This window comes from Rattus rattus, chromosome 5 (genome assembly GCF_011064425.1).
Source record: "Rattus rattus isolate New Zealand chromosome 5, Rrattus_CSIRO_v1, whole genome shotgun sequence".
Classification (NCBI taxonomy): domain Eukaryota; kingdom Metazoa; phylum Chordata; class Mammalia; order Rodentia; family Muridae; genus Rattus; species Rattus rattus.
In genome coordinates, this window is record NC_046158.1 from 157,212,647 (window position 1) to 157,228,044 (window position 15,398).

Consider the following 15,398-nt stretch of genomic DNA (forward strand, 5'->3'; position numbering starts at 1 on the left):
GAGCAGACATGCTTGTAGCATGTTTTCATGGACCTTTTACAAACATAGCAGGAAAGCCATATAAGAGTCTCTTGTTTACCTGTGTACAGCCCCAACATCCACTACCCACACCAGTCCTGCCATGGGTTCTCCCTGATTCTTCTGAAGAGACCCATATGCATGGCTGTGTACGGCTCTAGAACATGAGACCCCCACCTTGAAAAACGCTGTCAGGACACTTACACAGGCTCTGTCCTCCTGCTGCCCGAGGTCCAAGAATAACCATGTTTGAATTTGGCTTCAGGTGTGAAATTAGTATCTTTTTATAAAAAATATTTTATGTGTAAGTGCCTGTATGTATGTATGTATGTATGTATGTATGTATGTATTATGTATGTATGTATGTATGTACGTACGTATGTACATGCACCACATGCATGTAAGAGGCTGCAGAGGTCAGAAGAGGTCAGGGCCCTTGGAACTGGGGTTACAGACAGTTATGAGCTACCATTCCAGTGCCAAGAACTGAGCCCTGGTTGTCTGCAAGGGCAGTAAGTGCTGTTAACTGTAGAGCCATCTCTCCAGTCCCCCATTAATGCTGCTCTGTTTTTGAGACAGGGTCTCTCCAGTCTTGGCTGTCCTGGAACTCACTATGCAGACCTTTAGCTCATAGAGGTCTACCTGCCTCTGCCTCCTAAGTGCTGGAGTTAAAGGCATGTGGGGTTTTTTTGTTTGTTTGTTTTTTTTTTTTTTTTTTTTGCTCTGTTTTGTTTTTTTTTGATTTTTTCAAGACCGGGTTTTTCTGTGTAATGTTGGCTTTTGGAATTTGCTCTGTAGGGCAGGCTGGCCTCAAACTCAGAGATCTTTCTGCCTCTGCCTCCCCAATGGGATTAAAAGGTGTGTACAACTACCACCTGGGAGTCGTTTGTATCTTTGAAAGGTAGCTTTTTCTCCAGGTACTAGGAATTGATCTCAGGTTTTACAAATGCTAGGCAATGTTTTACCATACAAACCACACCCTTAGTCCTGCTGCAAGATCCCTTTTTTTTAACTTGTGTGTGGATTTCTTTGGAGACAAGTCTCTTGTACCCCAGCTGTACTCCAACTTGCTTTGCAGTCAGGGTAACCTTGATTTCCTAATCCTCCTGCTTGTACCTTGTAAGTGCTGCGATTGTAGGCTTCATGGTAGCTTTTAAAGGGGGTGATTCATGTGTAATAAAATGTACACATTTTAAGTGTAAGGTTAAGATTTGAATATGGCTTTCTGTAGCTCATCATGTATGTTGACTTGTGCCTTCCTGTGTGTATGTCATGTCCCACCACAGAAATACTGCTGTTGGGATAATGTCTGTCCTCTGCCACTCTGTCACTTTCTTTCCTTTGTGACTTGTTTACTGGAGAAGCTTTCTCTGGCTTGGAAGTTTCCGGAGTCTGGGAGTTGCTGTTTGGGCTCCCACAGTGTCTAGCACAATCCTTTTCTGAGTATTTTCTTAAGTTTGTAGATTACCAGATTCAGGGCTGCATTTTGGCATGATTTTCTCAGCAGGATGGCATTAGTTGGCCATGTGGTGTTTTTCCCAGAATGCACAGGCACTGTGCTGTTGCTTTGATGGTCACATTTGATCTTAGTTGAGGGCTGGGAAACAGTTTCACCCTTTTTGTTAGTTTGTTTTGAAACAGTGTCATACATCCTGGGCTGGCCTCACCATGTAGCCAAGGATGACCTTGAACTCCATCTCTAGAGTGCTGCGATTACAGGGTTTCCATGGTACTGGGGACCAAGCCCAGGCTTCCCTAGATGCTTGATAAGCACTTTATCAACTGAGCCACATCCTCAGCTCTTTCCTTCTTTCCAAGATAATTCACTGGCTACTGGTGCCCAGTCGCCTCCTTGTTCCTTAGGAACTTGGGCCATCCATGTCTTTGGCAGGTCTGTTATGTGCATTTCAATATTCCCGTTGTCTTATCTTTGCTGTGGGAGCTTTGGATTTGCCTCTTGGCTTTGCCCATTTTGTGCTATTGTAGCGATACTGCAGACTAGGCAGTTTATAGTGAACAGACACACTGGCACTCAATTTTGGATGCTGGAAAATGCAACAAATGGTACCAGTCAGTATCTGGTGAGGTTGTTCCTGTGGCATCACCACTGTAGAAGGAGGCTGTAATAGGGCAAAAGGAGAGATGGTGCATAGGCAAGTGTGACTATATAGGTGGGAGCTGACGTAGCTGTCACTGAGAATCCATGCCTTCAGGATGGCATTGATAATTTTTGTTGTCTAGGATGGGCCTTTGGCCCAGTCACCTTGTAGAGATCTATCTGGAGGGACAGGCATAGCACATTGGTAGCCATGGATGTCTTACTGCCTGTAGGACAGAACACTATTCACTCTGAGTTTAGCAGTTTCTTTTCCTGCAGCTGCAGGTGGTTGAGGGCCAGCCCCGCACTGCTAAGCTTTAGAAGTAAGCACACGTCCCTGCTCTGCACAGCTCGTCCACAGCAGACCATGCAGTGAAGTGGCTGCTCTGCACAGTCCACAGCGGACCATGCAGTGAAGTGGCTGCTCTGCACAGTCCACAGCAGACCATGACCATGCAGTGAAGTGGCTGCTCTGCACAGTCCACAGCAGACCATGACCATGCAGTGAAGTGGCTGCTCTGCACAGGCCACAGCAGACCATGACCATGCAGTGAAGTGGCTGCTCTGCACAGTCCACAGCAGACCGGACCATGTAGTGAAGTGGCTGCTCTGCACAGTCCACAGCAGACCGTGACTATGTAGTGAAGTGGTTGCTCTGCACAGTCCACAGCGGACTATGTAGTGAAGTGGCTGCTCTGCACAGTCCACAGCAGACCATGACCATGTAGTGAAGTGGCTGCTCTGCACAGTCCACAGCAGACCATGACCATGCAGTGAAGTGGCTGCTCTGCACAGTCCACAGTAGACCATGACCATGCAGTGAAGTGGCTGCTCTGCACAGTCCACAGCGGACCATGTAGTGAAGTGGCTGCTCTGCACAGTCCACAGCGGACCATGTAGTGAAGTGGCTGCTCTGCACAGTCCACAGCAGACCATGACCATGTAGTGAAGTGGCTGCTCTGTGCTGCTTCACAGGTATCTGGCTCCTCAGTTACGTGATGCACTAGGGATGGAGCAAAGAAAAAGGAAGTACCCAAAACTGAGGAAGGGCTTGGCTGATAACCACACGCTCAGACCCTTATTAGTAAGCAAGGATTCCGATAAGGTGGGTATTACCTCTAGTACTGTGTTGGTCACTCCAAGGGCAGAAGCCATATTTATCACCTATGATTTTGCTTGTCCCTCAGGGCTCACAGGCAAATGCTCAGAGACTTTGCAAGTTACACGTGGCACTCTACTTATTTTCAGGAAAAAAATCAAACCTTTTGAAACAATTTGAAGGTGTTTGTTGTTTTCCTTTTAGACAAAAGTTCACCATGTGGCTCTGGCTGGCCTCAAACTCACAGAGATCCTCTTGCCTCTGCCTCAGAAGTGCTGGGATTGAAGGCATGCGTGCCTGGTTATAGGTTGAATTTTTGCTTTACTATTTTAAAATCCTATTTTAAATGCATGGTGGTGCACTTAACCTCAGCCCTCCAGAGGCAGAGACTGGTGGATCTCTGTGAGTCCAAGGCCAGCCAAAGCTGCATTCGAGACCCTGTCCTGAACAAAACAAGTGTTCTTCTCAACAAGAGAAATTACTGTACAGGAGTTCTAAAATGCTAAGCTAATCACTAAATTACTAAAAGTAATTTTGGGGAAAATAAAGCTGCTCTTTGGTTACATGATAGAACTAAGTTGTATAGTTGTCTTAATTCTCTGGCTTCGAAAACTGGTCAGGGCTGGGATGTAACTCACAGTGCAGTGTTTGCCTAAGTGTGTGAGGCTCTGGGCTCCATCCGTAGCACCACGGAGGAAGAGAACAGTTGGCATGAGCTAGATGAAAGGCAAATATTTTGACACATCGTTCCACTTCCTTGTTATCCAGCTCCTCATGACTCACAGCAGAGCCTCCTGAGGTCTGCAGAGCCCCATCTTCATGTTAACTGCCTGTCGAAACTACTCTAACTGCCCACATGTCTTCCTAAATTAATATTTTATCATTTTCCTGAACAACTACAAGGGATTATTTTAAAATACAACTCTTAAAATAATGATTACTTATTGATGTATTAGTCATTGGTTGTTATTAAAATTTTCCTTTTTACACTACTCACTGAAGATCAACCCCAGAGCCTTGCACATGCTAGGTAAGTGCTCTACTGCTGAGCTGCCTTCTCCACCCCTCCTCTTTACTTCCCTACATTTGTGTATGGCTAAGTGCTATGGCATGCATAGATCTCTCAGAAGATGACTTGTGGGGGTCGTTTCCCTTTTTCTACTGCATGGGTTCCAGGATTAAGTTCAGCTTAAGCTTGGTAGCAAGCACTCCTACCTGCTGAGCTTGCTTGTTACGTGAGACGAAATCCCACCAAATTGCTCAGGCTGGCCTGGACTTGGTTTTTATTTTTGGGGAGCTGGATCTTATTTCTTTTTCTGTTTTGTGTGTGTGTGTGTGTGTGTGTGTGTGTGTGTGTGTGTGTGTGTGTGTGTGTGTATGCACATGTATACATCTTTTCATGTGTGCAGATACATGTATATGTATGTATGTGTGTGCATGATTGTGGAGTCTAGAGACTGATTCAGTCAGGGTCTTTCACAGTTCGTCCACCTTGAGGAATTTTTCATCAAACTCAGAACTTGCTAGTCAACTTGCTCCAGGTTCCCACCTTCAAAACTGTAGTTAAGGCAGACTGCCTTGACACGTTTACATATGTGGGTTCTGGGTATCTGAACTCCAGGCTTGTGTGCTAACCACTGAGCAATCTCTCTGGTCTTAGGCCTGCCCCCCCCATTTATTTATTTTGTGTTTTGTTTATCTATTCTTTTTTCTTTACTGTGTGGGGTGGGGAGAGGATAGGAATGTACAAGGTCAGAGGACAGCCTCCAGGAGTCAGTGTCAGTTTTTTCCATCATACCAATACTTATCTGTCTTTCATTTTTATTTATTTATTTATTTTTTAAAAGATTTATTTATTATATATGAGTACACTGTAGCTGTCTTCAGACACACCAGAAGAGGACATCAGATCCCATTACAAATGGTTGTGAACCACCATGTGGTTGCTGGGATTTGAACTCAGGACCTCTGGAAGAGCAGTCAGTGCTCTTAACCACTGAGCCATCTCTCCAGCCCGTCTTTCATCTTTATATTAGGTCTGCATGCATCTTTTGATTCCTGCTGCCCAAAGAAGGAATTTGTTTTAATTAACTTTTTTCATTACTTAGACATGAGGAGATCAATTTTTTCTTTTCTTTTTTGAATTTTTTTTAAAGATTTATTTATTTTATATGAGTACGCTGTTGTTCTCTTAGGACACACCAGATGAGAGCATCAGATCTCATTACAGATAGTTGTGAGCCACCATGTGGTTGCTGGGAATTGAACTCAGGATCTCTGGAAGAGCAGACAGTGCTCTTAACCACTGAGCCATCTCTCCAGCCCTTTTTCTCTTTTTTTATTTTCTTTCCTTTCTTTTTCTTCCTTCTCTTCCTCCTTCTTCTTCTTGTTTTATTTTTCTTCTTCTTCCTTCTCCTTTTCTTTCTTTTTAGATAGGGTCCCATCATGTAATATTGGCTGACCAACAACTCCTTTTGTAGACCAGGCAGACCTGAACTCAGAAATCTACTTGCCTCTGCCTGGGGAGCTAGGATTAAAGTCATGTGCCAATGCGCCTGGCCCTTATAGAGATTGATTAGATCAATTTCAAATATGAGTATTTGCTGGGCATGGTAACAATCCTAGCCCTTGAGTTGTAGACAGAAGGATGTTTGAATTCTAGATCAGTTTGGTCTACATGGCAAATTTCAGGCCAGCAAGAACTGCAGAGTGAGATCCTGTCTCAAACAAAAGCCAAAATTAAAAAATAGGGGAGGAGGGAGGGACTTATAAGCTGTTTCTAGACCATAGACTTTGTAGAAGCTGAGTTCATTTCAAAATATTTCTCCCCTCAGATTTCCAGGATCTACACAACTTCTACATAAATATAGATCAGAGATGATCCAGTAGGAGGACCAAACCCCAGGACGGTGACAGCCTTGTCACTGAAGGATGAACGGGGAGGAAGAGTTCTTTGATGCCGTCACAGGTGAGCAACTACAAGAGACATGGCCCAGAGACTGCATCTAGTATAGGACTCTGTGGGATGTGGATCATGGGGTTTGGCCTGTTAGATTAGACCTGACAATGATGGCTTCTCTCATGAGGTGAACCTTGACTGGATCTTAAGAGACAGCCTGAAAGGACAGTGTGTGGGGGAGGGGGAGGGAAAGTGGGGGGGGGGTTGGATGCTTGAAAGAGCCTGACTGTCTCCCGAGTGCTAGGATTAAAGGTCTGTACCACCACTTCCTGGCTATTACTTCCATTCTTCTAGAATATCTGAGCATGGAGTGTCTGTCAGCCATTCACTGCTCAGCCTTGCTGCTGGCTGATCAGATTTGTGGACTTACTGAAATCCCAAAAGGAGAGACACTGAGCTCCTTTCCTTTTCCAAGGCTCAGTGAAATAATTTTCATTGTTTCATGACTGAGACCCATTGATTCTGTTTCTCATTGGTGTGTGCCTACAAGTGGAGTGTGCAGAACAGCCTCAGTAGCCCTCAGAGGAGGAGTCTACAGACAGGCAGATCTCCAGCCATACTCAGAAGGCCATGCCTACAGGGAGAGACCACCTCAGATGCCTCCTCACCCACACATCCCCTAGAAGTTCTCTCAGCCAGGGACTCGGTGTAGCAGATTCTACTCCAAACACCCCGGAGCTTTTGAATAAGTTTGTCTTGATATTTCCTGAAGATTTCTTCAGCCTTATTGATGTTGATGATCTCTGCCATCCTAGCCGACTGCAGTAGGCTGCAGAGGTGCTGCTGCACACAGCCCTCTGTGTCCTGACACTGAGGCACACCGTCACTTTGACTGAGTTGGGAACAGAGACGATTATTCTAAGTGTACCACTTGAAGATAATCAGATGGAGATGGTGGCACATGATCCCAGCACTCAGGAGGCAGAAACTGGTGGATCACTGTGAGTTCCAGGCCAGACAAAGCTACAAAGTAAGGTCCTGCCTCAAAATCCAAACCCAGACCAAAGATTTACAGATCTTTTGTTTGTGTAGTCATTCTTCAAGTAGGCTTCTACATCTCCAAGTCTAGAGAAGGTGACCACCTTTGCTTCTTTGTTGCAGGCTTTGATTCTGATAATTCTACAGGGGAATTTTCAGAGGCAAATAAAATTACTGAGATGATTGACTTGGATACCAGCAAAAGTACTAGGAGTGGAAAACATGGGGAGAGATCACCACAAGAGAATGGAATTCAGAAGCACAGGTATGCTGTCTTACTGCTGTCTACACACACTGTATCAAGGATCACCCTAATGTCCTATAAAGTATTCTCTTCAGTCTCGTGACTTGAGCTGGAGCACCCCTAGTTCCAAGGCAACTCTTCCAGGCAGTCTAGCCACCAGATGTCCTGTGAGATGTGATGCCTGTCCACGGGGGCATGGAGGTCAGTGAAGGGCAGGGTTTGACCCATGACCCACAGCTCTCTTACACTGACCCACAGGTCCACCTCCACTCCACAGGCAGCAGGTTAATCCTGTTGTTCCTTGTGTGTATCACTGAGATACTCTGGACTGTTGGGCTAGCAGGACTACTGACAGTTCTCTTGTACCTTCTGCACCTCACCGAGAAATGATGACCACTGGCCCTGTAGGGACTGACAGGGTTTGATTAGTTGCTGCAGCAAAACCATGTTCATTTGTGTACCTAGACTATGTGGTCATCACAGAAGCTTCTCAATCTAGGAAAAAGTGCCCGTGGGACTTAGGCTTCCTGCTTATATTCTAAAAGTTGGTTTTGGCCTCAGTGGACCCTCAGCCTCACTGCTGACCTAAGGCATAGCCCACTTGCCTTCAGGGCAGGCTTCCTCTGTCCAAGGTGCTTAGCTGTCTCCTGTCCTACATTCATATGCAGGAGTATCTCACATGGGCTGTGAGAGCCTGTGTAAGGAGTGTGTTCACTCTGTTTCTCACCAGCTCCCTCCTCAGTGTGCATCACCTTGTGACCGAACATCACAGTGAGTGTGGGACCACTGCCTCATTCTGTCCCCTCACCCAGTACTTGGGCGTGTAGATATACCTGGATCTCGAGGTTCTCCCATGTCCACCCTGCATTGAGTGTGCAGCCTGCCCTCATTCTTCTTTCTAGGCACAGTGACACTTAGCATACTGTTTGTGTCACCTCTGTTCTCTGCTAAAGCTCCTGTAGCAGGGACTCATCCCTGTCCCATCCCTCTCGACCCAAGCAGCTCTGAGTGGTGCTCCATTTGCTCAGATAGGTGTGGGTGGCGTGGTGGACATTGATCTGCATGGTCACGTTGAAATGAGGGCTCACACCTCTTTATCCTTGCACTCAGATCTGTCTTCATTCACTGTCCTGGCTCTGCCTCCCCTGGGCCTCTTGTCTTGAGTTCTGCATCTAGACCTGTATGTACCAAAGGTCCTCCATACTGTTGTCTCAGCCTGGGGCCTTGCCATCCTCCTCCATGTCTTTTCCCCTGTTGACCCTTCACGTCTTCGTGCAGCAGTAGTTGGGTGTTAGTTATTTCCTATTGCTGTGATAAACACCACAGCCAAGACCAAACACATTCATGTGCTTGGGAATAAAGGGGTTTGTCTGGCTCCCAGGTTACAGTCCATCATCAGAGAAGCCGTGGGAGGAACTGAAGCAGAGACCATGGAGGAGTGCTGCTCAACTGTTTGCTTCCATGGCTTGTCCATTTGCATTCTTACGCAACCCAAGACTATCTGCTAAAGAGTGATGCTACCTTCAGCTTCACGTGGGCTTGACCTTCCACATCCATTATTATTCAAGAAAATACATATAGACTTGCCTATAAGCAATTAGATAGAATATTTTTCTCAGCAGAGGTTCTTCTTCTCAGGTAATCCTAGCTTTTGTCAAGTTGACAAAAACTAGCACAGGGTCCTTGGGGTCTGACCCTGACCTTATATGGAACTATATCCTTATTTCTTGTGGCTCTCATAGTTTACCATAGGCACAGCATTCCAGCTACTTTCGGCAGCCCTGGTACACAGTGCTCAGTAAGTGTTAGATTTCTTTCCTTTTCATTTTGCCTCAGAGTTTTTCTCCCTCTTGTCTTGACTTAATGAACCTTTTCTGAGGGCTTACAAGACCCCAGCTATTACTATTCCAGATGAAAATGCCCAGTCAGGTTCCACTTCAGAGAAGCGTCATTGGGAATTCTACCAGAAAAACTAGGTTGTCCTCTGAGGGCCCAGAGCAGTCATGTGTATCTGAGGGCGGGTTCACTCTGATACCTTCTCCGCACTCCTGTGATGGCCACATTCCTTCCTACAAGCGAGGCAGATCTCTACTGAGGCTTCTTCCCACACATGGAGACAGTGTTTACTGTAGCCCATGGTTCCTAAGGAAGCTCTAGTCTTTCCTCAGGTAGCCAGAGCAGGAGTGAGGTAAGGTGACTGCTGGGCCATCGTCGGGTGGAAGGTGGCTTGAGAAGGAATGCACCTTGGGAAGCTCTTGTCTCATCTCCCTCCTGTTGTCTCTGCTCTGCCCACCGTCTGAGGTTGAGCAGGAGACTCTATAGTAGGAAGTAGGGATGTAAGGAGAGGGATTCCCTTCTTTCTCATTGTCACCTTTGCCCTGAGCTCAAGGAAGGATAGCAATGGCCTGGCTGCTGCAGAGTTGGGTCAAGACTCCAAGGCTGTCACGGCCAATAACCATTTCTAGGAGGACTTAAAAGCAATGGTGCAGAAGCCCTGTAGTGTCAGCTGTGACCTCGCTTCTCTCCCAGCATGCCATTGTTTAGAGACTGATGTTTCAGTCTCAAGCTCAGAAGATGATGTTGAACAGTTCCTATGAGAAATACGCCCGACCCCCTATATATTCCATTGGATAATAAGTTCCTATTGCTCTCAAATTTCTTACAGGACAGCCCTGCCTGCTCCCATGTTCACCAGAAGTGACTTCAGCGTGTGGAGTATCCTGAAGAAGTGCATTGGCTTGGTGAGTGCGGATAGGTCGTGTGAAGCATGGCGTTTAGATATTGATTCCTGTGAGGTTTGTACTGTTGGTATCTGAGAAAGTGCATGCTGTATATTTATAATGATCATGGAATTACCATGACAAGGCAGGAAAGGAACAACGGCCTAAGGGAAACATTAGATAGGAACAGCCCAATAGCAGTTTTGCAGTTAAGCAGTTAGGCAGGAGACATCTCATAGGCCTTTTTCCTGGTGCTCTGAAGTGTGCACCTTGCTTGTGGCCTGAACACCAACCGCTTGAGACCAGGTGGGGCCCTCGCCATACACTAGGCCTAGATGGCCTTTGTTCAGTACTGCAGCTTTGTGTCATGGGGATGGAGTGTCCAGCAGCCATACACTTTCCCTGTGGTCTTCTTCGACTGTAAGAGGCTAGTATACTCGTGTGTTCTCTGACACATTTCATGCACAAACCAGCACTTGGCAACCAGAAACCCAAGTCCAAGAGTCGAGAAGTACCTGTTGTCGACCTGTGTTCTTTTAATGCCATCCTCTTGTTGCGATTGCTTCTTTCTACACTGTGTTCCCTGAGCAGACACTTTCTTTCAGCCTTTTATTTGAAGTCCCTGTAGACGGATTGAAGGTAGGTAGGTTGGTGTGGGTCTGGCTTTGGGAAGCTGGAAGAAGTTGTAACTAAAGGTTCTTTTTTGGGTAGGAATACCCAAAGCAGGGAGCTCATTCAGAATTGCGTAGCATCCATAGGTCTTCCTAGGATGCTACCTTACCTTGATTTCTTGATTGTGTATCTGTGTCTCAAAGTTTTCAAGTTTTTTGTTAAAGATTTTTTTTTTAAATGAGTTCGCTGTAGCTGTCTTCAGACACACCAGAAGAGGGCATTGGATCCCATTACAGATGGTTGTGAGCCACCATGTAGTTGCTGGGAATTGAACTCAGGACCTTGGGAAGAGCAGTCAGTGCTCTTTTTTTTTTTTCTTTTCTTTTCTTTTCTTTTTTTCAGAGCTGGGGACCGAACCCAGGGCCTTGCGCTTGCCCTGAGCTCTACCACTGAGCTAAATCCCTAACCCCGCAGTCAGTGCTCTTAACCGCTGAGCCAACTCTCCAGCCCCTCAAGTTTTTTCATGAGTGATTGTACACGGGCCTGGGAGAACCATGTGGGTTCATCAGTTTCATTTTTATGTTTACAGGTTCCTTTTATGATTTTACTTCAAAATATGAGTTCAAAGTCAAATTCATTAAATATATGTTAATCTGTTTTCTGTTGCCTGTACCACAATACCATAGACTGGGTAAACTGTAGAGGAGAAAGGCTTACTCTCTCTCCTGTGTCTGGAGTTATAAGGCCAAGGGCATGCGTGGTGGTGACTTCAATGCTGGCAGAGTCCTGAGGTAGCATCAGTCATACAGGGAAAGGCAGGGAAGGGGCGTGCACAGCTGCCTGCCTGTTGGTCTCTTTTCCTTTTTCTTCTGTTGTTGTTTACAGTTCTAGGGACTGAGTCCAGAGCCTCAGCAGCATTCTACCACTGAGCTGCTTCATGAACCCTTGCTCTGTTCTGTAATATTACTTACATTTAGTTATGTCCACACATGTGCACGAGGAGATCAGAGGCCGGGCTGCAGGAATCAGTTCCCTTGTACAGTTGTGTCCACACATGTGCACGAGATCAGAGGCCGGGCTGCAGGAATCAGTTCCCTTGTACAGTGCACCTGCTCTTTCTTTGCTACCCTAATCAACTCTGGAAGCTCGCTCCACCCAATGATTTTACCCAATACTGATGGCTTTACAGAAGATTGGCATTAACACCATAGAGGATTAAGTGTCATCCTCGAATTCTTCAGTTAATTTGTTGAACCCTTGGGATACTCTGACCACATCCAGAACATGGCAGTCTTGGAAGCTCACTTCCTGTGCTCATCCCTCCGTACAAGTAACTGTCACCCATCCTCATGGCACCTCACTCCATGCCCCACACTTGACTTACAGAAGTCCCCCATGCTGTCAGAGAGGCTTGTCTTTATCCCTCAGCTGCCAATATCTAAGTGATTCTGTGACTACTTCAACCCTCTTTCTTGGTGCTTTTTCAGTTTAGTGAGATGATGCCCTGGTTTAGACATTAGACCGTTTCACAGTGACTAGCCCTGCATGTATATTTGCTGAGGCTCAGAGATGGGTGCCAGACATGGCACTGCTGGATCAAAGGAGAAGTGTTGCTAGCCTTAGCCAAGTCTACTTTGTAGGCTATGGTACTTACCCAGCAGCAGAGGTGGAGCCTGGCCTATGGACCCCAAGGCTGAGGGTTTAGAGCAGGTGAGCAGTGAGTGTGCAAGTGCCTGTGAGCCAAGCTAGCCTCCCTCTTGCTGGGGCCTTCTGTGTTTCTTCCTGCCCACTGCTGACCTCTCTGACCTCTTGCACTGTAGGTTGTGAGCTCAACTTCCCTTGCTTTTACAGGTATGTAATGCACAGAAGGTAGAGGAAGTCTTATCTTTTCTTACCTTTCTGCTACAGAGGCATCCCTATATTCCCAATATCTGAATGTCTCTCAGCTTGGCATGTAGTGTCTGAGAAGCCTAACTGACTCTGACTCAGGATCTGTGAGTTCAGGCTTTCCGTGGGGTCTCCCTAGATCATCGGTATTGTAAGCAAGGCGCTACCCTTTCCCAGAATGTTGTCTTGCTGGTAAATATGCTGACTATGCTACCTCCCCAGGGCACTCGATCAATCTCTAGTGACATTTGGGGCTGGTGAGAGCAGAGGGCTCATTTTAGCCCCCAATGCAGAGGCCTGCAAATCATCCTGAGAGCCAAAGCTTGTAGTCTATCCTTGTTCCTGGAGTGCCTGAGCCCACTCTGTTACAACAGCTTCACCTTCTTCTGACAGTCTTTCTTTCCTTCTTTTTTATTGGATATTTTCTTTGTTTACATTTCAATGTTATCCCTTTTCCCAGTTTCCCCTCCAGAAACCCTCCATAATATCCCCTCATCCCCTGCCTCCATGAGGATGGTCCCCCACCCACCCACTTCCTCCCACCTCCCCACCCTGGCATTCCCCTACACTGGGCCATCGAGCCTTCACAGGGCCAAGGGCCTCTCTTCCCATTGATGCCCAACAAGGCCATCCTCTGCTACATATGCAGCTGGAGCCATGGGTCTATCCATGTGTATACTTTGGTTGGTGGTTTAGTCCCTGGGAGCTCTGGAAGGTCTGGTTCGTTGATATTGTTGTTCTTCCTATGGAGTTGCAAACCCCTTCAGCTCCTTCAGTCTTTTCTATGACTCCCCAGTTGACCCCATTCTCAGTCTAATGGTTGGCTGTGAGCATCCGCCTCTATATTTGTCAGGCTCTGGCAGAGCCTCTCAGGTGACAGCTATATCAGGCTCCTTTCAGCATGTACTTCTTAGCATCCGCAATAGTATCTGGTGATGTATATGAGATGAATCCCTAGGTAGGGCAGTCTCTGGAAGGTCTTTCCTTCAGACTCTGCTCCACACTTTGTCTCTGTATTTCCTCCTGTGAGTATTTTGTTCCCCTTTCTAAGAAGGACAGAAGCATCCACACTTTGGTCTTCTTTCTTCTTGAGCTTCATGTGGTCTGTAAAGTGTATCTTGGGTATTCTGAGCTTTTAGGCTAATATCCACTTATCAGTGAGTGCATATCATGTGTGTTTTTTGTGATTGGATTACCTCACTCAGGATATTTTCTAGTTCAATCCATTTGCCTATGAGTTTCATGAAGTCATTGTTTTTGATAGCTGAGTAGTACTCCATTGTGTAGATGTACCACATTTTCTGTATCCATTCCTCTGTTGAAGGGCATCTGGGTTCTTTCCAGCTTCTGGCTATGATAAATAAGGCTGCTATGAACATAGTAGAGCATGCGTCCTTGTTATATGTTGGAGCATCTTTTGGGTACATGCCCAGGAGTTAGGTATAGCCAGGTCCTCAAGTAGTACTATGTCCAATTTTCTGAGGAACCTCCAGACTGATTTCCAGAGTGGTTGTGCCAGCTTGGTAATCCCATAACAATGGAGGAGTGCCTCTTTCTCCACATCTTCACCAGCATCTGCTGTCATCTGAGTTTTTTTTTTTTTTTTTTTTTTTTTTTTTTTTTTTTCCGAGCTGGGGACCGAACCAGAGCCTTGCGCCCGCTAGGCAAGCTCTACCACCGCTGAGCTAAATCCCCAACCCCATCATCTGAGTTTTTGATCTTAGCCATTCTGACTGGTATGAGGTGGAATCTCAGGGTTGTTTTGATTTGCATTTCTCTGATGTCTAAGGATGTTGAATATTTTTTAGGTGTTTCATGGCCATTCGATATTCCTCAGTTGAGAATTCTTTGTTTAGCTCTGTGATACATTTTTAATAGGGTTATTTGATTATCTGGAGTCTAACTTATGATAGTCCTTCTATCTTTTCTGCTAATGCCTTTCTCAAAGCCCTTTCAGGAATAGCTTCTGAAGACCTTTGTTCTCTATTCATGAACTCTGTGGAGTCAGGAGTTCCAGCCTCACTTCTGTCCCTTGGCGCTTCTTTACAGACTCTGAAATGGCTTCCAGGCAAAGCCACACTGTAGAAGGGCTTGCCTGCGGGCACCACACTGTAGAAGGGCTTGCCTGCGGGCACCACACTGTAGACGGGCTTGCCTGCGGGCACCACACTGTAGAAGGGCTTGCCTGCGGGCACCACACTGTAGAAGGGCTTGCCTGCGGGCACCACACTGTAGACGGGCTTGCCTGCGGGCACCACACTGTAGAAGGGCTTGCCTGCGGGCACCACACTGTAGAAGGGCTTGCCTGCGGGCACCACCCTATAGAAGGGCTTGCCTGCGGGCGCCACACTGTAGAAGGGCTTGCCTGCGGGCACCACACTGTAGACGGGCTTGCCTGCGGGCACCACACTGTAGACGGGCTTGCCTGCGGGCACCACACTGTAGAAGGGCTTGCCTGCGGGCACCACACTGTAGACGGGCTTGCCTGCGGGCACCACACTGCACCACACTATAGACGGGCTTGCCTGCGGGCACCACACTGTAGACGGGCTTGAAGGGCTTGCCTGGGCACCACACTATAGACGGGCTTGCCTGCGGGCACCACACTGTAGACGGGCTTGCCTGCGGGCACCACACTGTAGAAGGGCTTGCCTGCGGGCACCACACTGTAGAAGGGCTTGCCTGCGGGCACCACAGGTGCTTCCGTGTCGCTCTGGAAGAGGCCATGGATGCTAAGGATAGGTTTGTTTTGTTTTCTTTCCAGACAGGTTTTCTCTGTGTAC

General features: G+C 46.8%; 1 protein-coding gene across 2 annotated transcripts in view; it reads left to right on the forward strand.

Annotated features, from left to right (window-relative positions):
* The window catches only part of Osbpl2 (oxysterol binding protein like 2), a 44,763-nt gene that overhangs the window by 12,330 nt on the left and 17,035 nt on the right, over positions 1 to 15,398 (forward strand). Inside the window, exons 2-4 of one of the 2 annotated variants that reach the window (XM_032904932.1) lie at positions 6,050 to 6,183; positions 7,276 to 7,417; positions 10,062 to 10,137. In XM_032904932.1, the coding sequence (XP_032760823.1) occupies positions 6,147 to 6,183; positions 7,276 to 7,417; positions 10,062 to 10,137 (255 nt within the window). In that variant the 5' untranslated portion in view covers positions 6,050 to 6,146. Of the gene's footprint in view, positions 1 to 6,049; positions 6,184 to 6,928; positions 7,145 to 7,275; positions 7,418 to 10,061; positions 10,138 to 15,398 lie in introns of those variants that run through there. The other variant, XM_032904933.1, reaches the window with a different exon arrangement.